At 46.3% G+C, this 25,960-nt stretch overlaps 1 protein-coding gene and 1 non-coding gene across 2 annotated transcripts; one reads left to right on the top strand and one right to left on the bottom strand.

Annotated features, from left to right (window-relative positions):
* Positions 1-8,929: 8,929 nt before the first annotated feature.
* On the bottom strand, positions 8,930-17,284 carry CXCL14 (C-X-C motif chemokine ligand 14). The gene is made up of 4 exons (XM_005523519.2): positions 16,991-17,284; positions 16,028-16,133; positions 11,535-11,645; positions 8,930-10,022 (listed from the first exon to the last, which is right to left on the bottom strand). Exons 1-4 carry the CDS (start codon positions 17,052-17,054, stop codon positions 10,007-10,009), a joined length of 297 nt encoding a protein of 98 aa, XP_005523576.1. The 5' UTR covers positions 17,055-17,284; the 3' UTR covers positions 8,930-10,006.
* A 5,304-nt stretch (positions 17,285-22,588) lies between these two features.
* On the top strand, positions 22,589-22,680 carry LOC148182951 (U6atac minor spliceosomal RNA). The gene has a single exon (XR_015774060.1). It is a non-coding gene; the product is annotated as a U6atac minor spliceosomal RNA (small nuclear RNA).
* The last annotated feature ends 3,280 nt before the right edge of the window (positions 22,681-25,960 follow it).

Below are 25,960 nucleotides of genomic sequence, written 5' to 3'. Positions count from 1 at the left end.
CTGCCCTAGCAATTAGAGCACAATGTACATAAAAGAAAATTGAGATTCTTCACGTGGGTTTAAGTGGGGAGTAATTTTGAAGTGCATCCACTTGCAGGCTGTTGGGGCAGGTAGGAAAGGTTTTTCTCTAAAGGGACATCAGTATGAAACCATCCAGATGCCTTTCAAAGGAAATTGGATGTATTACTTAGATAAATAGAGGCAATCTATAGTAAAAGATTATCACTGAGGAAAAAGCTGACAATTCCTTAATTAAAAAGAAAAAAAAAAGCAGGTGAATTCACCCCAAACAAGAGGGCAGGGACCTGACAGTGCTTGCAGGAGCCCCAGAGCCTGGGAAAAGTGAGCAGGTGGGAAAGGAGAGGAGACAGCTCCAGCCAGCAGTCCTGGGCTCAGGTCCTGCACCCTGTCCCCAGGGATGACCCTTTGGGGTGCAGGTCCTGCCACCCTGGCCATGAGAGGGACAAGGGTGACACCCCAAGGCTCAGTGCTGCAAATTCGGCCATGCAGGGACAAGGGTTTGCATCTCAGCATACAGTACATAATGTGTAGATTTGCTCTGCTTTCTGGAATTTAAAGGAACCCTTTGCAGTGACTTAGATGGCCTCTGGTTATCCATTTAACTTACCATTTACGTTAGTATTATGTGTGCAATATATCCCTTAAAGTTCCCATTTTCTAGTGACAAACCCATGGGTATGAACATTGAAATTCTAGTCTGAATTCAACCCCTTGCTGGTGAAAACAGCTGTGAAGGTGAGGGAGTCCATCTTGCTCTCCATCACACTCACAGCCAGGTACCATCTCTCTCAGTAGCTCTTTATGACAATGCCTCCAGGGATAAAGAGAAAAGAGGAGAAAAATAATAGTGTTAAACTACAAGTGTAACAGCCCTTGAAAACTCTCAGGCAGCATATGGGTCCAAACTGCTGGGCTTGCTGGCACCAGTAAAAAATGGTGCAGCTGAACTGGGCAGAGAGTGAGAAGCAAAAATTCTCCAGGAAGACACTTCAGGTGCTGTGCTTTATTCCTGGAGTGGGACTGTGGAAGATCAGGGGATGCAGCTAAGTCTGACCCACAGTTAAGTGGAAAGAATAGTTTTCAAGGTATATATTAGCCCATATAACCCCTGAACATTTGTCTGCTAGTGTAGCTCTAAGTTTTAGGCCTGCTATTACATATTTTGGAATGGCTTGAAGGGGCAAAATGCTAAGTAAATACAGAGTACTAGTTCTAGTATTCAGGAATTCAGTATCCAGGAAATTAGACAATGGAGCAGCATGATTAAAGGAAAGTAAATGTTGTCCTAGGTGAAGTTTTTTTCCCTTGGGGCTGGATGTACTTCCACAATAAGAAACCCCTTTGAAACAAGTACTTGGCTAATGAGGGGAGACAGGTTTGGCTGATGTGTTTCTGCTGGCCCTCTGGTGAGGGGATGCCACTTTCTCTTCCAGTTTAAGCATGTAGTAAATTATGTTAAAATAGCTAATTATAAATGGAGAAGTGAATGTACTTCTTCATAAACCCAAGGCATAAAAGCCAAGGTATTTTTAGCTTCAGGTTTAATGTATGGCAGGTCTTGAGCCTGTTTCTGTTAACTGTAGTGGGAATTAGAGATAATTTCTCTGGAGCTGGTGCAGCTTCACTTCTCCAAAGCAGCTGTTGGAGTCAGGGCTCTGCCCTTCTTACCCCACAGTGCAAACAGGAGGGGATCCAATGGGGCTGAAAAACTGGAGAGAAATATCTTTCACTAGATCACTTTTTGTTGCTTGTCTTGGGGGCCTTGTGTATGTATATGCAGCTGGTGCTATCCCAAGGAATCTTTTTTTCCTTTTCTTCATTTTTAGCCCAGAAACAAATAGGATATGGCTTGGATTTCTTTTTATATTGTTTTCAGTGTTTGGTGTTATTTATCTTCATTAAACTGTTAATGACCCCAGACCCCTACCCCACAGATGACATGCCAGGTGCTAGGAATTTAGCACTGCGGCTATGGACTCCCCCCACATCTTCACCAGAAAAAGAAAAACAAAAAAGAAAAAGAAAAAAGGAAAAAAACCCCTCTTTCTTTACTTGTAGGTCATGGGAATTACCACAAGGTGTCAACCTCCACCAAGGCGCAGCTCGGAGCCGGTTCTGCTCTCACAGCAGTGGCTGGGATGGATACCTGTGCAGAGTCTCTGCTGGAAAACCCAGGCACCTGCTTCAAATGAGTGGGAAAATATCTCGTTTTACACGGAAAAAAATATTCTTTCCCCTCCATTCTTTGTTTTATGGCTATTCTTAATTTCTATTTTATTTTTTTTATTTCCACAATGAGCTTTAGCCAAATTCAGTGTTTCCCTTCATCCTTGTCTCCTGACCCTAGAGGAACATTTCCCAAACACCATGACAAACCCAAACTGACATTTTCCCTTTGTAGAGCAGCATTTCAAGGCATCATTATCTAGGATGTTCTGTGCACTTGAAGCATTGGGATTTTACCTTCTGAGCAACCCAAACCTCTGTTTCCTCACGGGACCATTCACTTGAGTGTTGGACTTGATGATTCCTGTGGCTCCCTTCCAACTCAGAATATTCTGTGTTTCTGTGTTCCCTTTGGGCTGCTCCTGTTTTCAGCCTGGGAGTGCCACACTTCTCAAGTGCCACTGCTTTCTGCAAAAGAAGTCCCAAGTGCCTTCAGATTGAAAGCAATCCCAAAGATTTCTTGCCTTTTTTAATTCCTTAACTTCCTGCAGCCTTGGCTGAGCATAATGTAACTTGTGGGCTGGTGGCATCGCTCAGAGCCAGACGTGATGGTTTGACACTGGTTGCTATAATGAGGAACTGGATTTTCCTGGCAGAACTGTTTTAGCTGTTGCACAAAAATGGAGAGGGAACACCCTGCCAGTCACTTACACTTTGAATTGGAGAGGTAGCACTTGGCAAACTGGTTCTTGCTGGGAGGAAATGGCACTTGACTGGGAACTGTGGGCCCAGGGAAGGAGCTGAGAAGCTCTGGGCTGGTTTGATTTTCCTGATGTGGTCGCAGAAGTGATGTCTGGACAGATAAAAAAGGAAGTAGAAGCCAACCACAAGGAAATATGTAAAGGCTGGAATTATGAAGGTAATAGAAATGGAGAAGTGTTTTTATGCAACACAATTGAATGGTCAATAATGAGGTAAAAATGCTGAATGGTAAAGACAAAAGACATTTCTTCTGGGATTAAGAGTGAGCTCAAAATTGCCAAGGCCTACTGGAAGTGGGGGGGGGGGGTGGTGGTGGTGGAAAGAAGCCTGTTGTAGCATTTCTTTTCCTTTAATAAGCTTCTTTTTCTGGGTGTCCTGAGTGTTCAGATGTAGCACATTTAGTGCCTAGTAACCCAACAAAGCTTTGATTGGTGCCTCTGCAGAAAGATTTTCTTTTCCTTGCAGGTTTCTAACCATGAAAAAAACCCTGAGATCAGTTGCTTCAGAATCCTTAATTAAACACAACAAAGAAGGGCAATTAGAGCTGTGTTTTCCTTTTGTCATCCAGCAAATCTTGCAAACCTCAAAATCCTTTTCTTCCTCCAAGATTTATGATGAGAATAAATCATAATTACTCCTGTAATTATCAGCTTTAAGTGAACATGAACAGGATTCTTTTTTTTTTTTCGTTGGAGGAGGTTCTGAAACCCATTCAGGAAGAATTCACTAACCTCTTTTATTGTGCAGGAGGAAAACCAAAAACACAGGCGTGGTGATTTTCCAGGCCTTGGCTGCCTACCTCTTTTCCTGTCACTTCGTGTCACGTCAGTTCTCCCTCCCAGGCCCTGCGTGCAGGGAGCAGCTCCTGTTGGGCTGGATGCCCTCCATGTGTGTCGTCAGAGCACTCACTGCCCAAAGAGCTGATAACACAAACAGGCAAAAGGGGAGAGAAAAATCAAAGGGGATTTGAGGACTTCAGAGGTCGGGAAAGGACCAGAAATGCAACCTGTCGCTGGGTGTTGAGAGAATAAACTCATTAAAGTTACATCACCACAGGCATTTCTTCCAGGGATCTTGGCTTTGTTGTGCTGGTTGGATGTAGCTGTGCTGGTACCCAGCACAGGGAGCAGGTTCTCCACTTGAGGCACTGAAGGTGACACTGTGCACGTGTGGGTTTTGCTGCTGGGAGGTCAGAGAGACCCACCTGAGGACAGGACAATGCAATGCCAGAGGAACAGCAACCACACGGGGTCCTGGGCTAGCTGGGTGGCAGGAGGGAGGACCTATGGGCAGGAAAACCGTGTTGATCAGAAATGCTTGGTGCTTTTAAAGGGTTTGGGGCAGGTGTTTTGGGAATGAGGCTGCCCTGAGTTGTGCTGCAGCCCAGTTTCCCGTGCTGGTGCGTTGGACATGGCTTCTGCAGACAGAGCAGCCTGGTGTTCTCTTTTCCCTTAGTGTACAAGTTCCAAATTGACAGGATAATATGACTGTGTGAACCTCTGAGCAGGGTTCCCTAAACCACAGCTGCTTTGCCTTTTTTTTTTTTTCTTTCCTTTTTAAAAGAAATTTCTTTGGAGGTGTTTCCTAAACCAAATGCAATAGTTGAAGTTTTTCTTGCAGAGCTGGGGAGGAGCATTCACAGTGACAGCAGGCTCCAAACTGATTTATAATGCATACAGCTGTAGAGGTGTTCCTTGGCTGACTGAGAAGGTTTTAGGTTGCCACTAGATGTCCTTTCAGCCCTGCTTTCCCCACTGCTCCTTCAGAACAGTCTGGGCTGGGATTTGAGGGCCAAGGAGCTGCTGGACACCAAAGTGCTGGTGAGAGAAAGGAAGGGGCCTGAATCCCAGGCTGCTGGGGCCTCCCAACCATCCTTTTGATCTCACTGGACTTTGCCTCAAGTAGTGCTGGCTCATAGAAATGCTGAAAACCCAACTTCTGGATCTGTACTCTACTGGATATTAAATACTTTAATACTTCTAGCATGACTCAGGGACTGTTGCTGTAGCGCTGGTGGACAGCAGAGGTGATGGCCCAAGGGGAAGCCTTGCAAGGTAAAAAGGATGGAGACCCCATTTAATGCAGGTGTTCAGCTTTCTCTCTGTGAAATTGCAGTTCAAATATCTTTGCAGGCATATTCCATAGAGATGCAGGTATGTGTTGTCAGAAAGCACAGCCAAAAATTATGTGAGATTTTCCAAGTTGCCAGGATGCCCCGGATTTGAAAACAATTCCTATTTCTGTAAGGTGTGTATCGATACCTACAAGAACTGGTGGTCACTCTAAGCGCCTGGAGCTGCTTGCAAATGCACCCAGTGTCCCACAGTCTCAGGCAATGGCAATCCCTGTGGCTTTTCTGGGCAAAGGAATTAGAGGAGAACTTTGCCAGAAATATGTGCTGGTTACAAGGGTATCTAGAGGCTCATGGGGTGCAGCCTTTCTAGGCAAACCAAGGAATTTCCAGGAAACACTTGACTGTTTGTGGTTTAGGATCAGAGGAAAATCAGTGACTAACAAAGAATTTCTGATGGAGCTAACATGGAGTTAGTGAGCACTGCAAACTGCAATCCTCAAAAATACCTGTATTTCCAGTTGTGTCCATGCACACCCCAACTCACTGAAGGGAACAAACTGGACAACAAATCCCAGCACGAGTGCCAGGCATGGAAGATCTACAGAATGCTCTGGCATGACCTTGGTACAGTCAGGGTTTTCAAGATGGGCTGTCCATCCTTCTGGATCTCAAGCCCAAAGTCAGTCCAAATCATCTTATATTTTCTGAAAGGTGCTGAAACAACCAGGAATAAGTGAGGTGTTCTGATGCTGGGCACATCTGGATTTCAGTGCTTCAATTTTGAAAACTAGCTTTGGAGCAAAAATACCTCAGCTGTGACTGGAGCTTCATTTGACTTAAGGGGAAGTGTGTTTTGGGGAGTGCAAGGCCCTCTGTCTGGGCTCATAAAAAACCTGTTGAGTGATGTCAGGGTGCACAGAGGCCCTTTACCCTTGAACAGGCACAGGTCCCTGGCTCTGGATCCCAGTGGGATGGCAAATCCTGGGGACAGTGGTGTTTTCATTCACATTTGTTCCTATTCTCTATGGGCCCGGAAGGGACACAACTCTGCTGTTGAATTAGCTCAGAGAGCGTTTGTGTTGCTGTAACACTGCCTTTGACTTCCCACTCAGGTCTCAGGGGTGACCAGTGCAAACTCCCAGCCCCAGCAATGACTTTACCATCCATCCCCACGTTTGCTCCCACAGCCCTGATAAAACTTTGGTGTGTAACCAGCACTTCCACCACATGGATGTGGCCTGGGGAAAGGTCCCCATGTGTGTAACAATCTGGTGTGGCCTTGTGCCTTGATTTAGGGAGCCTGTGGGAGCTGGGGCACAGCAGGACCTGCTGAGAGCCATCTCACACAGAGCACCAAGCAACCACCACTTCTTAATAAACTTTTCTGGCCATTGCTGACCTAGACCAAATATGAACAAGTGAAAAGCAAGTGGTGAAAGGCTCTGTGTAACATTACTAATCCCATGTAGTGCTCTCGCTGAAAAGGCCAGGCAGGTCTCCCTGCTATTGTGTCCTCTCACTGCAGCTGCTTGGGTGAGTCCTGTGCCTTTATTAAAATGAAATCTAACAGCAGTGTTTTGGAATGGGTGCAGCCTGTGAGTACCCAATGCCCAGGGGAAGGATGGGGTGTGTGGGCAGCTCTCCTGTGCAGGGCTTGGTGTTCCTGCAGAGTGCCAGTGAGATTTACTGGGTTTGCAGTTGTCTGTTTCTCTCTTTGGGGGCTGTGGGATGAGCTCACACGCTTGTGGTGCAGCACTGGTGCTCCAGTAAAGCACACTGGGGTCTGTGTGTCCTGCTCCGGTACCCCAGGATGAGGCGAGGCTCCTGCTTACCCTGCAAATGTTCAGGCTCTTGGGAAGGTAAATTGGTAACAGGGGAGCAGTCCTGGCTGGCTGGAGTGTGCTCAGACCATATTTCAGCAGCTTCGTTTTCAGTCTCAGAGCACAAATGTATGGTCTGCACGTGAGGGAGGCTGGACTCGAAGGGTCTCGCTGCTTCACAACCTGAAATCTGCTGGGGAAAGCAAAACCAAACCTTAAGACCGCTGCCAAGTCTCAGTGGAGGAAGTACCTACATATACATATGTATATTATATTTATTTAAATGTTTTAGCAGAGATGTTTCAGTCTGAGGGAAAGTGGCTGATACTTTGTGTGTGGCTGTAACCTTCTGATGCAGTATTTCCCTTTACAGCTGCATATCAGGAACAGCAAGGGGTTCTCCTCTTGTTCCTGGAAAATTAACAATCCTGCCTGGAGATGCAGGCTTATAGGCTTGGTAAAAACAGCTTAGACTCACTTTTTTCTCTTTAGGTTTTTAATTCTTGTTTCTGAGAGTTGTTTTGTTCAAAGTATTTTTGGTTAAAAGAAATAAATGTATTGAAACAAGCAATTTTTTATTTGCTTGTTTTAAATTGGTTTGTGATTTTGTTTTTTGTTTTGGTTGTTTTGGGGTTGTGGTGGGGTTTTTTTTGTCTCCCATCCTGCCAAATGGAAAAAAAAAATTGCAGTTGATTTTCTCTGTGTTTAGTTTTTGTAGAGGATGGTTGTTTTGGTGTGGCAGATGAACCTGGAGCTAAGTCATTTGTATATACCCTGTGAGGTTTGAGTCAGTGAGTCCTCTGCTTGGGCAGTCACATCTGTGCACACCATTCCCAGTGGAGCTTCACCACCTCTTATGCAACCATATCAATATTTCCCCAGGGAATATATTTCCCAGTAGTCACTAAATAAAATGAAACATTTTTTGAAGTCTACCGGCATGTTGAAATCTAATCTTCTCAAGAAAAAACTGGTGGTTTTGTTAAAATATGACTCAAGAAAGGAGGGGGGAAGCTTGGCTCAATCACAGGTCCTGGTTTGCCCAGAGATTGAGTTCAGATGCTTAGCCAGAAACAGCCCCCTGTGGCTGATACCCCCAGAGATTTAAGTTTATAAATACTCTGGGATATTTATCAAGATTTTTACTCATAGTTATCTGAAGCTTGATCTTTGTCCTTCTGCAGGATAGGAAACTGCTTTGAAATCCTCTTTCTCAAGCAGCTCTGCCAGGTGCTTACCCAGTAATTCAGGCTATATATATATATATATATAGATATATATATAGTATGTTTATTTCTTTTTCTTATTTTGTCTGTCTGAACTGAAGGAAGCCCTGGAGCTGAGTTCAGGCATTGCCCTGGCTCTGCAGGATGAGGCTGCTGCCACCGAGGTGGTGCCAATCCCAGGAGCAGCCCCAGGTACAGCTGCCCTTGCACAGCTGGGAGCAGGCAGGGAGGCCAGAGGTGCTCTTCAGGGAGCACCAGAAGCTTCCAAAATGTTTAAACTCCTGCTGGCTTTATCCTCCCAAGCTCCTGCTTTCCTTTCATCTGGAGAGTGATGTAGGGGCCTTGTTGGGTGCAAAGTCCCTCCCTGGGGGTGAGGGCAGAAACTGGGCAGGAAGAGGTGGTGGCTCACAGGTTTTGTTTGCCTGACTTTTGTTTTACGACCATTTCTAATCAAACCCAGATCTTGTCCAAATCACTTTCTACTTGGTTTTCTATGAACTGAAGTTGTTGATTTATGTTTGCTTAAGACAACACTAGAGCAGTGGTTATGGGCAAATGGCATCGCCCTCCTTTATGCCACAGCATTCCTCAGTGTTTGGCTAAAGTCCAAATCCTAAAATGAAGAAGGAAAGTAAATTGTACTGGAATAATGTTCTCTAATTCCAGTGTCATCAAGATGTTCTTATCACTAATCAGCTTCTCTGATGTACTGTTTCCCCCCTCCAAAACCAATCCAGCTACCAAGTGATTGAAAGTGGGAGGAGTTCTCTGATGGCTTAAGGAAATTTACAAGCAGTTGTAAAAATTTTTTTAAATATTTTTTTTATTACTTTTTTTTCATTTGTCTTAGAAAGAAATATGAAATCTGCATGCAACCTTCTAAATATTTCAAACATTTAAATAGCATATGATAATTTAGCAGTACAGTACATTATACAGCGAGATAATATAGGGAGATTTCCTAAAGTATATTTACAAATGAAAAGGTAGTTTTGTTATATTAAAAAGAGGAATTCACTGCTTAACATTGAAGTATTACATTCAAAATAATGAATATGTTGTATTGTGACTAAAACATACATAGGTATTTATATGTTTGCCCTATCATATTTTTCATAAAAAGGTACCTTTTAAAGGCTTTTTTTTTGTTGCTACAAATCTAGGAAAACATACACAATAGTCTTGAAGCTTAAGATGTCTCAGTACTGAAGCCACAAACTTTCTGTAAGTGCTTCAGGTGGAAAAAACCAACATTTTCTTAGTAATAAAAATGACCTAGAAATGCTTTCTAATGCATGAGAGGTTAAATGGGAGATGCAGGACGCTTCGCCTTGCAGCAAGACCTCAGGTCCATTAAAGAAGAGGTACACGAGTGATGCTCACGCTCGTTTGATGAGGTGCTGAGGGACCTCACTTCTGCAGGTACAGCCACAGCATTTCAGTGGCATCTTCCCCAGCAAACTCATCTTTGGTCCCTGCTCTGCCTGACTGAGGTGAAGGCTGCAAACACGAGCAATAACCCCAGCCCAAAGCTTTCACACTGCCAGGGGTGAGGGCCATGGCTGTACAACACCGTCACAAACAGTTCTGTTTGCCTAATGAGCTTATAAAGCTCGATTGCAATCATAGTGAAATATGAATGAATAATAATTAAAAACAAAAAAACTCCCAAAAGAACTTATTTAAAATGAAAAGCACGTGTTTTCCTAATTTCAGTACAGAGCAGATGGGTATGAAATCAGAAGTGCAACAGATGCTTGTGAAATCTGGAAGCCTTTTGCATACGGCTATAAAATGTAAAAACTGACCCTTGGTAAAAAGTGCTTCATAATAATATAGAATTTGTGTCTTATGTCTGCAAGAGAGAAATAATCTTCTGTAGAGCCCAGTCCTATGCCAGCCAAGGGAGTCCACTCCATTTCTTGTACCACTTTCTCTTATTCTTCGTAAACCCTAGACAAAAGGAAAGTCAAGACCAGGGTGTTTAAACTAGGAATTTAAAAACTCCATTTCAAATAACAATAATAATAATAAATAATAACCCAAAAATAATAAAACCACAAAAACCAGATTTTTAGCCTGTGCCTGAGTAATTTGGAAAGTAAGTTACTGACTTCATCAGTCACAGATTGCTACCTTTATCCATAAAGCATCTGGGAGGAGTGCTGGACTTTGACACTGTCATATCTCAGAGGCATGTGGGGAGTGACAAACTCTACCACAATTACCTGGGTAAATAACATGAAGAAATCCACTTTATTTGCTTTAAATGCTGGAAAATCCCTATCTCACATACAGATGTTGAAGCTTATCATGAGGTGTATATAGACAATACATTTACAATATCTGTTGTTTGCAATAATATTACTCTAAATCATTTTTCTAGATTGTTTCCTGACAGCACAACTTAATGGGCTTGTCTGTCTGCTTGTTTTCTGAGGGCACAAGCCTGGGGCTGAGCATCCTTTGTCATCTTAATGACAGCCTTATGTATAAAAAAAAAAGAAAAAAGAAACAGGAAGAGTGTAAATATGTGGTTATGCAATAGCCAGGGCTTCCCCACGTGCTCTGTTTGTGAAGCAGATGCAGGGAGCTGTCAGGGATTTGGGGAGATGGCCAAGGGCTTGCTGTGCCCTGACATCACCTGGGGATCACTGGCACCCCTGGGCCTGCAGGGAGAGCAGCCTGATGCTCCCTGGCCTTACTTGAGCACTTTTGGGGAGCAAATTCCCCACCAGATGGATGGGGGATCCACCAGAGGAGGATGAGGGTTTGATGGACCTGTACTGTGTGTGGAGGCTCTTTCTTGGACATGGCTGGAGACACAGCAGGAGTTGGGCTGCTCCCCTTGATTACAGATGGGCACATCACCCCTGGCATCTGGAATTTATGTCTCACTCTCTGTCTTCTGTCTATGACTTAGGAAAAAACCCAATCCTCTTTACAAGGGAGAAACTGTTTGAGATTTTTATCAGAAAATTATCATTTTTCTGGGAATGATACGCTAGTTAAAACTGTCAAATACCTGCGTCATCAAGTATTGATGAGGTTGAGGTGGTGTGATTGAAGTGTGGGACAGGGCTCCCTCTTTCCATCTCTCCTGACTGCTTTTCTCGTGACTGTGTGAAAGTTTAGCTTTTCATCTTGAATTTTCACCCATAGAAGCGAGGTGAGTGTATGTAAATAACTGAGAACGTCAGCTGATGAATATTTTAACCAAAAATAATTACTATTTATAGTCAGAACAGCCTAATGCGAAAATAGAAGCGAGAATTGCATGTGGCAGGAAAAAATTAATATCAAGAACACCCATTTAAAATTGTAATTTTGGTAATGAAATACATCCTCTGCGCTGGATGGAGCATTTGCCAGCGTATGCATTTTCCTGTTTTATCTACTTCTGAAAGCTGCTGCTTGCCTGACTTGCCTCCACAATCCTCACCCACTCAGCAAACTGGGACTTACCTGCCCTTCTCCTTCCATACTCGGTACCACTTGAGCAGCCTCACGGTGTTCTGGCGCTTGGGGTTGAGGCAGTGCTGCTGCTCGCCCCTGACCCGTGTCCACAGCGTCACACTGCAAGGCAAGGGCAAGGTCACAGGGGCCTGAGAGAGCCTGCCCTGCTCCCACACCCTGCCAGAGTGGGCCAGGGGGCTCACTGGGGCAGGGTAAGGCTTTTCCAGCTCTGTGCTTAGTGGCAGATATTTTGAGTTTACTGGGATAAGGTCAGAGCAGCTGTTCTCCCCCAGCGCAGGGCATTGAGGTGGTGCTGGTGAAGACATAGCCACTGGTTTTAATCAGTGGGTTTGCTCTGCCTAAGTGTTAGATATCATCATCTTTTGAGCCTAATTAATTTAATTAGGGCTCATTCAGACAACCACAAGGGCTTTGCATGAGGAGACAGTTCTGTTACACTCAACAATACTTCAACCAAGAGAAATGATCAGAACTGCTTCATTGATTATTTTTATATTTTTTTTTCCCCCTTAATTCTGGAGTATTTAAATACTTGCACATGGCAGAGTGCTTGTGTGCCCAACAGACAAGCTCTGAGCCTCAGCATCAGCCCTGGGGCCTTCAGCCTCCTCTGATCACCACTTGATCCTGCTCTCCTTGCTGGCTTAGTGTCCCCTTATTGTCAGGACCAAGCATGCTGGGAATAAAAACATGGCAAAAGTCTTTTCATCATTTGAGGTTCCCTCCTGGAGGGCTCAGTGAGTGCCACAGCTGAGGTGACGTGAGGGACTGGAGCTGGGTGCCAACAGGATGGCTTTCCAGAAACATCAAGACCGCTCCACTTTTGGGGCTCAAAATTGACCAGTTTTCTTGTTTTCTTATTAATTTTGTGATTAAAAAAACCCCAGAGAAAATCCAAAAATCAACCCACAATGACAATTTGTATTAGAATTAATAATTCTAATGATTTAAATAATTTTCTGGAAATACCATCTGTGAAAGGGAAAACCAATCATTGATTTAATTAAAACCCTATAGTGGAATTAATTAAATGCTGCTAGAGACATGAGTATAATGATGGCAGAAACCCAGAATACCTGTGTATACTGAAGGGTTTCTTTTCTGGTTTGGTTCAGAAAGGAAGACAAAATGCCCAGCAGACTTTCCCAGCTCACCCTCCTGGTGCCTCACAAATGAAAACGTGCTGCCTGCATGAACTGAACCGAGGGTCTCACCACCATTCCAACTTCAAGGTTTTACAAGGTGTTCAAGTAGGACTTTCTATTCAATTAACTTTCCTCCCTGCTCCCCTTTTCTGCTCCATCTCCAGCTAAGGTCACAAAATGTTAAGGTATAATTTCCAGGTTGTTTTCTGGGAGGATGTGGACTTTTCCCCAGTGCAAGAGAAATCAGTGGAAGAGCCTTTAATGGCTGCAGGCATCAGAAAGGGGAGGGTCAGTGCTAAAAATTATGGACTAACTCTGTTCTAAGGGTGTTTCCAGCCAACTCCTCTGAGAGCAGTGTGTGCTTCAGAAGTGGAGTTTTCCTGTAGCTTTGAATGATGTGAGTTTTAAGGGATTTGAGGGCAGAGCAAGGCTTCTCCATGCAGCAGCCACCTCCTCAGCTGTGCTGTCTGCACTGGCTGCTCCAGACCTTGCCTTGGGTTTCTCTTCTGACACACCACAGAGGATATTTCCAGAAAGTGATGGATAAGCTGAATTGCAGGAGAGGAGCAGGAGCACCTCTGAGAAGCTGCAAGCCCTACATTTTCACCAGGAGCAGTGAAGGACGCTGGATTTACCAGTCTGCAGACTGAGCAGGAAGAGATCCATGGTTTGCCTCTCAGGTGAACTGGCTCTTTCCTCAGTCTGAGATGCATTGCTTTGACATCACATATAGGTTTTCTGCTTTGATTCTGGAGGATGGACAGCAAAAATGTTCCCAAGGCAGCCCCATGGTCCTCTGCCATTTTCAGACAGTCCCTGATGGATGCAGGGTTGGGTGGCAGTGTGTTTGGGCACCCTGAGATGACCTGGGCCTGCTTTTGGCGATGCTGGTCTGGCAAATGTAAGGGAATGTGCCTTAGAGGTGCTGTGGGAACTTCTGCCTGAGTGAGGAGTTGCCTGGATGGGCTGCAAGAAGAGGCCGAGAGAGATGGAGAAGGGATGAAGCACCAGAACTTACACCTCCAGTAAAAGTCCTCTGGTGGGATTTGTCCCTTTGCTGCCCAGAGCTTGGTGGCTGGAGCCTTCACCCTGGTGTCTGAGTGTCCCTGTGCCAAAATTCTCCCCAGTATATCTGTGTCTCCAGGGCTGTGGAAAACACCCTGAGTTAATCTGTGACCCCAGCACCGTGTGCCCCTACACATCTCACCTGCAGGGACGGAGGGGCTGCACCTCTGCCTACGAATACCCTGTCTCCATGACCTCAAGGATCCTGGCTCTGGTCCTTTCATCCCAGGCTGCTGTGGGAACTGCCATCTGCCTTTACTGCCCATGGAGAAAGTGAGCTCATTTCCCATCAGCTCTTCTCAACCTGATATATCTCCACACTCTGGGATGGGGCAAAACACGAGTGGGCATGTTTCAGAACATTTCAAGTAGAAAGAGTTAAACTTCCCTCCTATTTTCTGCTGCTTCCCCTCATTCCAGGAGACAGATACACTCACAATTACTGCTAGATGTACCATGAATCTTGATAGGTTTTGACTAGACTGAGGACTCAGTTTAACTGTCTCTTACCCTGTGGCACATCTCTGCTGGGGGGTTATGGTCACAACCTCCCTAACTGCACCTCCCATACTCACTGTTTCTCTATCCAACATCATTTATATCATGTTTCTGCCATATGAGAGCTTTTAAGGAGGGCAGAAGTGGATGCAGCTTCAACAACTCGTTTTAGATGATCACTGCAGCAACAAAAACTCAGTTGCAGGAATTTAGCTCCTCTGTGCCATGTCCAGAGACTCCCGGATAAATTGGTTCCCAGAATATTAATTTCAGTGCTTTCAATGCTGAGTTCAGGCTGCACCAGGGTAGCTGGGAAGGCAGTGACGGCAGCAGGTTTGCCCTGCCTGCCCCACAGACACCCCAGTGATGAGACAGTGATGGGACAGTTCTGTCCCAGCCTCTGCTGCAAGCCCTGACAACCCTCAGCCTTGAGTAGTATTGCTCAATATCTGCCCTGTCTGGAAAAGCAACTGCTCCTGCACGGCATTATGGCTCTCCCAGATTTCTGATTGGAAGCAAAATGTTGCATTAATGAGATTTATTTCATACCCCCTGGTCACCATCTGCATTTGGGCAAATAGCTGGAGTGGGATGCCAAGGATTAGTGTCCCTCTATGACATCATTTTACTATTGAAAGGTCAGAGCAAACAGAGTAAAGCCGTGATGAGCTGATTCAGGCAGGGTTGCTCTGCAGGAATTTTTCCGTTCAGGTCACCATCAGCTGGTTTGGGCTTTAAAGATGTGGGTCTGACATTCCCTGAGCTCAGCATTGTTCACAGGGATGCTTCTCCACGAGCCCTGCGCTGAGCCTGGTGAGCCAGCTCCATGTGGGAAGTCTGTGGTATCTCCTGTGGTATTTGTGCCAGGTGGATGGGCAGATTCGGCCCCGTGGGCACTGCAAGGTGCTGGAGGTGGAGTGCAGCCCGCACAGATCCCGTTGTGACTGGTGAGTGTTCCATGGGGGAGCACAATGCTGGATCAAATCAGTCCTTGGTTGATGGTCCTGGGCTGATCTTGGGACCCTTTCCCCCCCTCTGAGGTGGCAGGGGGACTTGGTGCAGTCTTTCTGAATTATCTGCTCTTCTGCTTATCTTATCCAGCTGTATCACGTGCTGGCTGGATGGTGCTTTGTTGGGGCAATCTTAAGATACCCAAAGAGGACAGGAAAAAAGCCAAACCCACCCATATTTAAAATCTAAAACCCCCTTCTTTTTTAGCCTGTTATGTAAAAGCTCCAGCCTCAGCTTGGTTACCCACCACATCAGTTTGAGATTTCACAGCAGCATTGGTCCTGGCTCGCAGGGACACTGGGAGGAAAGCTTTCTGTTACATGCTGAGTAACCCCATCAGGTGATGGGGATTCCTCTGGTACAATGCAGGCCAGGATAACTCTTCCTTTCAGAAACCACCACAGACCAAACTCTGCTCATGTTCGCTCTGCATGCTCAGAAAAACTTGGGTAAATAGTTCGGAGTTTTGTATCAGGCAGCTTGGAGTGGAATTTGTCCCTATTTTCACTTGAACTAATAATAATCTTTTTAGTGCTACCCATTCTGGAAATACTTATTTGATTAAAAAAAAGTGTCAAAAAGTGATATCTGGGGTTTTGGTCAGAATTGCACCTTTTTTTTCATCTGATGCAGCAAATTACTGTTCTCACAAATTAGCATGCCAGGGCATGAGGAAAACAAAGGACAAAGAAAGAACTTGCAGATAAGGTGAACAGTTCAGCTGACAGGGAAACAGAAAGCAATAAATGAAGGAAAACTTACATAATCATCTCTTCCACACAAAATGGGTACCTCGGTTTTATTTCCAGCTTCCGTACATTAGAGAATCTTATTTTAGGACCTTTTCTTGAACATTTGCACTTCACGCCTACAAGAGAAAGCATTTTCTCATGCGCCTGCAAAGCCTCCTGCATACCAAGCGACCCTTCCCCTCCAGCCTGTGCGCATCCAAGAAAACTTCAGTTTGCTCTTTCAAGCCTTGGTGGGAAAAGGCTTGAAAAAAAATAATAAATTAAAGATTTTATGCTTAAAAAGAGATTATTTATTTTTTTCCTTTGGTATATCCCAGAAAAAAGTAGTGACTCTCTGAGAAATATGTTTTAGAGCACTATATATGTTCTAGGACTTTGTAAATAGCAGATTTTTTAAAGTGCACCTGCTGTGATTAAATATAATTGTATTTAACAAAATGAAATGAAAGAGACAGAACTCACTTTAAATGAGCATGCAAGTGCATGTCTGGGCTACTTTCTCATTCACTTGTGTCTCACTTGGACTTTGTAGGACTTTGAGTCGTTTCTCCTTGCATGGATGCTGTGGTGCAGTCGTAGCAAGACAAAAGCTGAGTATTTTTTTAACCATCACTTTTGTGCACAGCAGAAAACGCAGACTGTGCCACCACCTTACATCCAGCTCTGCTCTATTCGCCCTGAAAACCAGCCTCAATTTCAAATGAGATATTTGAGCTCTATTCCTGAATGACGAAGAACATGGCATGACCTGCCCCATTGTGAGCTCTGCCTCGCAGTGAAGACACAACTTTAACCCTTGTATTTTACCTCTACTTCACCTTTAAATAACTTGCAGCTCCCTTACTCACAGATTTCATACATCACACCTTTCCACCGTCCAGGGCATAGCTCAGCCCAAGCCAGGGCTATCAAAACAAACACAAATTACTGGAAAAGAGATTTACATGGGAGTAAGCCGAATAAACCGCTTTACCTTCTGCGCTGGCTAAGCACATCGCGATGAAGAGCAGGAGCAGAGCTGCTGTCAGGAGCTTCATTTTGAGATAGCAGGTACCCAAGGAGATGCCGGGACGTCGATGCGTTTGTTCTGCTGGGGTTCGTCCCCCCGATGCCGCTGTCCCGGGGCTGGGTCCCAGGGAGGGGACGGCGGAGCGGCTCCCGGCGGAGCGGCTGCCCGGCGCTGCCTGCGCTCTGCCGCTGCCTTCCCTTCTCCTCCTTTAAAGCGGCTCCCGCTGCCCTCGCTCCCTCTCATTAATATGCACAGCAACTCCACCGCTCCCTCCGCTTCCTCAAGCCCGGCGGGGAGGGGGGGACCGGCACCCCGGGGGGGGAACATCCCCCATCCCCGCCCCGAACATCCCGGAGGGACCGCAGGGATGGGGCGGCTGCTTCTGCCTCTGCCCAGATGGGACCTTCTCCATCAGAGGAGGGTTTGCTGGGGAGGGTGATGTGTGTATTTGTATGAATGGGGATGGTAGCTGGAAAACCAACCACTTGTGAGCGCTCCAGGGATGCCCGCGCTCCGCGGAAATTCCCATGCACCTTGGATATAAGATTTGCAGAAATCTCACCTGGGAAGGGGCTCTCACCTTTTGTCACAGATTGACTTAACTATTAATTTTTCTAGCTTTAGCAGGCTTCTAAATCTAAAGGAAAATTTAGTGAATCAAATGGGGGAAAATATTCCTAAAAGCGTTATTAGGTGGGTTCAACATGTGGAATGCTTCAGGAAATAAGCTCGGTTTATCGTCGCTTTATTGAACACTCGAACGATATTCTGCTCCAGGAAGAACAGTGTAGCGACACGCAGGAACTTCATGGATGTAAATACATGTTCCTCCTCCCTTGCAGAGTCTGTTTCTGATTTCAGAAACAGCTTAAAGAACATCTTTAAATCCAGATTCCAGATTTTTTTGTCTAAATGAAACGGGTGGAGACCAGAGCGGGGTCTAATCGCCTTCGCAGCAGTGTACTCTAATCCCGCCGCAGCCCAAAGCCTCCGCGCTCCGCGGCTCCTGCCAGCCGCGCTCCCCGCTCGCACAGCCATCCATCCCCGCTACCACAACCGAGCGAAACCGGCCTCCCTGCCAGCCCCGGCAGCGCCTGCGGAGCTCTCGCCACGCACTCCCAGCTCCACTTGCATTTTAAGTTTCCCACATGGCTTCGTTCCTGCCGGCTCCCATTGGCAGCGGCCATCCCGCTGCGCTCCCGGCCGGGCTGTTGGCAGGCAGCGAGCACAGCCCTACCGCACACAGGCTGCGCATTGCGAGCAGGCAGCTGCCGTGCTCTGGCCCCTGCTGCCATGCAGGACGTGCTGACACGCGGGGGACAGCCTGCCCGCTCTGCCCTGCCCGCACTGCTCTGCCTGCTCTGCTCTGCCCTGCCTGCTCTGCTCTGCCTGCTCTGCTCTGCTCTGCCCTGCCTGCTCTGCCTGCTCTGCTCTGCTCTGCTCTGCCCGCACTGCTCTGCCCGCACTGCTCTGCCTGCTCTGCCCTGCCTGCTCTGCTCTGCCTGCTCTGCCCTGCCTGCTCTGCTCTGCCTGCTCTGCTCTGCCTGCTCTGCTCTGCCTGCCCTGCCTGCTCTGCCCTGCCCGCACTGCCCTGCCTGCTCTGCCCTGCCCGCACTGCTCTGCTCTGCCTGCTCTGCCTGCTCTGCCCTGCCTGCTCTGCCTGCTCTGCTCTGCCCTGCTCTGCCTGCCCTGCCTGCTCTGCCCTGCCCGCACTGCCCTGCCCGCACTGCTCTGCCCGCACTGCTCTGCCCTGCCCGCACTGCTCTGCCCTGCCTGCTCTGTCCTGCCCGCACTGTCCGCTCTGCCCTGCCAACATTGTCCTGCCCCACTTCCCTCCCTGCTCTGCCCTGCCTTGCCTCTCCCTGCCTGCCATGGGGGAGCACCGGGGGCTGTGCACCAGGGACAAGCTGTTTTCTGCACGTCAGGGACAAGGCTGGGGGCACTGGCTGACGTGGCACGGAGCTTTTGCGGTGAAAGGCTTGTTTTGGGGTTGTGAGGCTGCTGCTGGTGCAATGGGGTGGAGGGCTGAGGTATGATACAGCTTCTGGTGTGCTTTCGGTATTTTTGCAGCGCAGCTCTAAACCAGCTCTAGCCGTTCTCATTGCACCCTGCTAGGAATGGTTTGTGGGCTGTGTTGCTAAAAGCCAACAGGACTCAAGAGAGAGGCTTGTTTCAGAGCCTGGGATGAAAACGGGCAGCTGAGGTATGGAAGGTCTCAGTTCAAACCTTTGAAATAAATTTCCAATTTCTTACACAAAAAAAACCCCAAAACCCCAAGGAAAGTACAAAAGTCTTTATTCAGAATTACTGTCAGCTGGTGGTGAAGATGCCTATTGGGCATCGGGGAGAAATGGCTGACAAGTATGAACGTCCAGAGCTGTAATTCTTCCTTGCTGCGTTTTAGGGGTAATTCCCTCCTTACAGCTTTCTCTGCACTGTGTGCAGGAACAGCCTCAGGGAGAATTGTGGTAAGGAAAAACCTTTTTCCCCTCCTCCTTTGCTAATAAGAATTTGGGTGCAGCTTTAGCTGACAGCAATTTGAACTTTTCCCCAAACCAGGGAACTCATGTACAGGCTGGAGAAAAATTAAAGGAAATTCTCATGCTTTCCAAAAGTGAATCCCATCTTCTTGTATGACTCTTTTCATGCTGAAAGAGCCAAGTCTGTTAAGCATGGAGTAAGCAAATTGCTGCTTTAGTTCCAAATTTCATGTAGAAATGGATGTGTTTGAGGTGTGTGTACACATATGGTGACTCTCACTGTGTGCCCGAGCAGTTCAGTGTCTTTATGCCAGGCACTCTTTTTGACAGTAATTATTCCTGAGAGCTCAAAGCTGCCTCTTGCCTGGTGTGACAGATTTTGGTGACCATGTACAGCTCTCCCTGACACCTGCTCTTTCTTAAAATGACAGTCACAGAAGAAGTTTGAGCAAATGATTTGAGAAAAAAGAAACATATGGAATTCACCACAGTCCTGCCCCAAAAGAAACTCCGATAGTTCAGATACATTTTCTTTGTAAGCAATCAAATGCTGACTTGCTCAGAATATACTGGTGTGCCTGGGGTATCTCCAGCAGATCTGCTAAGCCCTGCAAATGTGCTTTGATGAGCAGCCAGTGCTCCACAGGCTGTGGAGGGCTGGCCAGGTGAACACAGGGCAAGAAGCTGAGGCATCCCTTTCAGACCTCACAAAGCCACCCAGTTGCAGAGTATTTGATCAGGGTGTAGGTTTTGCACCACACAAAAGAAGTGTTTCAGAGCAGACACAGTCACCAGAGTCCTGCTGTTGTCCTTGGCTCTGCAGATGGGACATGCTCAGAGAGCCGTGTGTCCTCAGGGGAGCATCACTGTACCTGTGCACAGAGCGTGTCACCTGCTCTGTCTGGCTAATTACAGGGGCATTGTTACTGCTGAAAGCACTCTCATTTCATCTCATCCTCTCATCTCTTCAGGTCTCTGCCACAGCATAAGGCTCTGTAGAAAACCAAGGCTGAAGCCTGGTTTTGCCTCTGAGGGTGAGACCCAGAGGGACCAGAGGTGATTTGCACCCTGGGAGGGTGATTTGCGACATGGAGGGCGATTTGCGACATGGAGGGCATGGATTTGTCTCCTCCTGTAAAGGAAGGAAGAGTTTTAGCAAAGAGACTACCATTTGAAGCACAATCTTCACCATTTTTGTCCACCTGAAAGCTGAAATCATACATTGCTGAGCGCAATGTGTAGCTGAGCTGGAGCAAAATATTAGTGCTTGTAGACATGGGGACAACCCCCAAATGCACATTGCCCTTTGAAGGGGAAGCTACTGGAATGGGGCAGTTCACTCCCAAAATAAATGGTTGTGGTGGGAAAATGGGAGGGCTCCAGAAGAGCTGTTAAAATCTGCCAGGGCAAGGATGTTTGTGTCTTCATGCTCAAACAAGATTGAGTGGGGTCCATGCCCTGACTTGACCTCAGGTGAGGCTTTTCCTCCTCCTGTGAATGTACACAACTTCCTAAGCCAGCACACAGTGTCCTTTAGGTGTTCACCTGCATCCCAGGGACCAGGATATACACTATTACAGTCATCCCCGTTATTAGAAATATTTCAGTATTTAGCTTTGGATATGCTGATTATTTCAAGCACAGGGCAATCTATGATTTGGATTAACTGTCCTTCCAAATATCATAGTGTTTCATAGAGGGAAGATGAAGGTGCTCGTCATGGTGAGAAATCTTTGAAAACTGGCCATGAAACTGAAGATGTTTATTGCTGTTGAGGCAAACTGTGAATGGCTCATCTGAGTTTAATGTCTAAGAATATCCCTATCAGCTTGTCAAGGAGAAGATTAAACATTAGAAGTGAAGTGACAAAAATCCCTGCATATGGTGTCAGAATTTGGAGGAGGAATTAGACTTTAATGCTCACTAGAAATTTCAGCATTAAGGTGGAGGTGTACAGATGTGATGCACGTCATATTTTTATTTTTTTTTTCTGGGTGCTGCACTTCCTTTGTTATGCCTTTTTGGTGTTGTAACCATTCTGTGTGGGCCCTCAGCCCTTGCAACAGAGGAAATATAAAACTTGATTCCAAGCTTGAAGTCAGGAGTGAATTGCCTCAGTTTTTGGGAGGCTGTTGCAAGCCTGCTCCTGCCGTGCTGGATGGAGTGGAGGATGTGTTGCAGCCTGTGGTCAAGCCCATGTTTTCACCTCCAGCTCTAAATGACCTTTTTCTTTCTTCAATAGTCCTGAACAGTAGTTGTGTCATCCTTGCTTGTATTTGTCTATAATAAGTTGAAAGGCAAAGCTTTGGATTTCATCTTTAGTCTCTAGAAACATGAAACATATTTCAGGGAAAACAGCTGTGTTCCCTTCCGCGGAGTTTCACAATGGATGGATTCTGCAAAATAAGGCTTGTATTGTTGTTGCAGTCGCTGTATTCTTTTGATATTTTCTTTTTATTTTTATTTCCATATTCAGATTAAATTCTAGACACTGCTTCTTCCCTTGGGAATAGTTTTAAGGCAGCTCTCTTCCTAAACCTAAATTACTCATCGAGGAGGATTTTTTACTGAGATGACAACAAGGAGGTCGGATCTGCTGGATCTGGGACTGTTGTCATGGCTTGGAATTCTTTGAAGCTCTTTGTCATGAATCATTAAAAAAGGGCTGCAATATAATGGCAAAAGGTAGAACTGCCTCTTTTTGTAGGTGATTTGAGAGTTACCTCCAGATATGCACAAAAGGATTAATCCCAACTGTGACTTTTAACATTGAGAAAATAGTAAATTATGTTTAATTTCCTACTGACTCATTTCCTTGCATGTTACAACTTACCATTGGTTTTTATGTGCAAGCACAGCTTACACTTTACACAATTTTGTTAGTAGGCATTTCAGCTGTGAATGGCTGTAGGTATTTATTTTGTGCTTAATCACACAATGATTTGTGTGGCTTTCTTTACCATCCACCCTGATGCTTGCTGTAGTGTAGAAGGAATAATGTGAAGGTAAGAAAGGCAATTTGTTTGATCTGACTGACTCACGTTCGTGACTGCACTGGCCAAAGCCTTGAGAAGTCTCAATGGTGTTGTATGAGATGAGAGATGGTTGGGACAAGGATGGGGATGTCATGAGCCCTGTCCTGTTCGTGTGTTCTCCCTTTCCCAATTGTTTTTTAATTCCTGAGTCAGACAGAGAACTGGGGTGAGGACACGGTGTTAGTGCCCAGGTGTGCAGTCAGAACATCACAGCACTGGATAACACACCAGCAATTGGATGGAAAACCTTTCTTTTTGCCCCAGGACTGGAAACACATTGCGCCATCCTGATTTGCTGATCACATCTCTGTTTGTGTGGGGATAGTTTTGGGTCATCTGTGGGTGCCTGCTTTTCCAATGAAACATTTTAGGAGTAGAATAGGGTGTCACTGCATGTAGTGAATTACAGGCAGCCTCCCTCTGTGATATTAATGCCACTTCTCTCAAAAGGAGTGGCTCTGCTGTCAAGCCATCCATATTCAAATGCACAGAGAATGTGGAAAACTGAACCACAAGGTGTTTTATTTTTGCAAGACAATAGAACCAAACGAGATCAGCACCTGAAAAGTTTCTAATCCAGTCCCAGGTGGGGAACACTTGCTCAGATGGGGAGGGCTTGCTCTGATGGGGAGCTGTGACAGCAAGATCCACAGATGTTCAGGCATGAGAAAACCCATTCCTGACCCATTCCATTCCTTTCTGCAGCTCATTAGAACTGGGCATAATTTCAAACATTTCCAGGAATGGGAGGAGCGTGCTTCAGCACATCCTCTTCCAACACTGGCTCCATGGGATGAGAGTCCCTCAGGAGAGCTGCTGAGCAGGGCCCTGCTGAAGTGTCCACATTGTAATGGTTTTATGGGCCTTAATAAAAGGCAACTGAGACTGTGGGGAGAGTGCAGCAATGTTTGGTGTGATGGGGCCATGAGGGGCAGGAGCAGAGCTGGTGTGCCCTGCTGGCATTCTGGGTGGGAGCTGTATTGCTGGAGGGTGATGGCCACTGCAGTAGTGACAGCAGATCTGGTGCCAGGGACATATTTGCAGCTCAGAGCCCTGCAAGGTGTCACATCCAGGTTTCTGCTGCACCTCAAGTCCTCCTTTGTAACCCAGGGAGTGGCATCCAGGCATGGAGCTGCCCTGGGGTTCCCACACATGAGGAAATGACTGGGAAGGGTGACTGCCCCTCCAGGAAAACATGATGATTACCTTGATGTATTCAATGGTTATTCTCTCTGGTGGCTTCTGGCATCTTTTTTATTGGATTTATGGCTTCATCTTTCCAAAAACCCCAACACTGTGGCTGTGTAGTAGAGCACTCCACGGAACATCCTCTCAGCAGCCTTTGAGAGGTTTGTTTTTGTGCTTGTTCCCAGTGACTGGGAGCTGTTTACATTTGCCCACAGAGTAACCACAGCAACAAGACTGCCCAGCACCAATAATTAAAGCCATTAGATAAAAATGATCATAATACAGTGATTAGGTATGGAGGGAAATCATCTCACAGCATCTCCCATGGTGATGTGCAGGAGGTGCCACAGGAGAGGTGTGCACGCAGGGATGGGAGTGCCAGGACCAAGCACTGCAGCACACTGAGACTGGCTTGGGCACAAAGCCACGACATCTGTAGGTGCCCATAAGGCTCTGCAGGGCTTCTCCCACCCCCTCAGTGCTTTCTGTAATGTGCAAAAATCCCTTGCAAGCTTAATGAAGCCCACTCTCCTGCAGACAGGAAGGGTGCTCCTTATCTCTGTTCATTTTCTGCTGAGCTGTGTGTTTGTAATGATGGGAATTTTTCATACGCTGATTTTTTTCCTCCCCTTGGGATAGAAAACATATGTAGTGTCTTTAAAAATAAATAAAATTAATGGCTTAACAATACAGACTTTGAATATTTGATGGAACATTAGCAGGCTGCAATCAATCAAAAAAAGATCTTTTTCTTCTGAGTAATAAATATGTTAATTATTTTATCTACTCACATAAGAGCTTAATTACCATAGCACTTGGGAAGTGGGAAGAGGGAGGTAGTTGTTATGCATAGTGTTCCTAAGAAAATCAGTTCATTCTGCAAATAAACCAGAATTTCTGCAAGCAAACCAAGAGACGTCCTACTGCTACAGCCAAGCTGTGCACTTCTCCTGGCAGTGGTATAACCAGGAGGGACTTGGTGGGGAGCCTCATTGCTCCGACCACCCCCCCTCCCCTCCAAGGCTGGATTTTCCCACTTTTCCCAAGTTTTCCACCTGGTTGCATGCTCAAATGTGAGCATGCCTTGCCACCCATCTCTTCCCCATGTGTGGTCTGGGTGGGCTGCAAAAGAGCTGGGCTAAGCACTTCACAAACCCACTTTGCCAGCAAACATTCTGGGGTTCATCACTACCTAGGAGCAGGGTGCTTTGAGCAGGCTTGCAGAACATCACAGGGAGAGACCAGCAAGAGAACAGCAGGGACCACTGTGCAGCATCCCTCTCCTCATTACACCCTGCTAACCCCTCCCTGCTTGGCCATGCTGATGGTGCCTGCATCAAGAATAGCTGAAGCACAGAAGATGGCACATGGCAGAACTGATGTGGTGAAGAAATGGGTTTTTTTGTTGTGGAAATTAAATGAGAAATCAGCTAGATAGAAAGACAGGGCTGATAAAGTCTATAAATGCCAAGGACAATGATGGCATGGGGCTGGGACTGGGGGCTGGAAAACTGGTGGTGCAGCCCCTGCTCTTTGTAGGCTGTCTTAGGTGTCTTCCCCAAACCCAGAGCCCCAAACCCAGGGCTTTGCCGCTTTCACTCTCTAGGACAAAAATATGTCCGGCTTGTGATTCCTTCCAAAGGCCCTTGGCAGCCTCTCCTGGCAGTTGGCTGTTTCTGAAAAGGCAGGCAGCTGTTGCTAAAGTGATTTGGAGGCAGAAGTGGTGCTCTGGAGCCCTAGTGCTCCAGGAGAGGATCAGCACCCAAGGTTGTTCCCATTGTGGATGGGCCTGGCTCTCTGCTAGCAGCTCATCTTTGGAAGGAGAAGATGGGGATGATGTCCCCCTCTGTCCTTCTTCATCCCCTGTGTCAGATCAGTGCTCTGTCCCAAGGAAAATTTTGGAGAAACTCAGCAGCCAGCATTTCTTTTGATGCCTGTGGAGGATTATGCAATTATCTGTCCCGTTCCTGAGAGCTCCCTGGAGCTCAGTAGCTTGGAAGAGAAGTCTCAGAGCAGCAGAATTTTCTAGACATCGATGTGGCTTTATGGCTACTCTCAGAGATCAGGGTGCCTAAGAGTTAACATGAATTTCAATCAAGAAGACATTAAGAAGAGCAGAGGGAAAACAGATTAGCTGTCCTCTTGCCTTGCTCTATAGCATGAGACAATGAGAGAATGTGATGAGATCAATGGAAAAAATAAAAGGAAATGAGAAATCAAAGGAATTGCTG

This window comes from Pseudopodoces humilis, chromosome 17 (genome assembly GCF_049639895.1).
Source record: "Pseudopodoces humilis isolate 2021_Gansu_Grassland_sample_001 chromosome 17, ASM4963989v1, whole genome shotgun sequence".
NCBI lineage: Eukaryota > Metazoa > Chordata > Aves > Passeriformes > Paridae > Pseudopodoces > Pseudopodoces humilis.
This window is presented reverse-complemented; position numbering and strand designations above follow the sequence as displayed.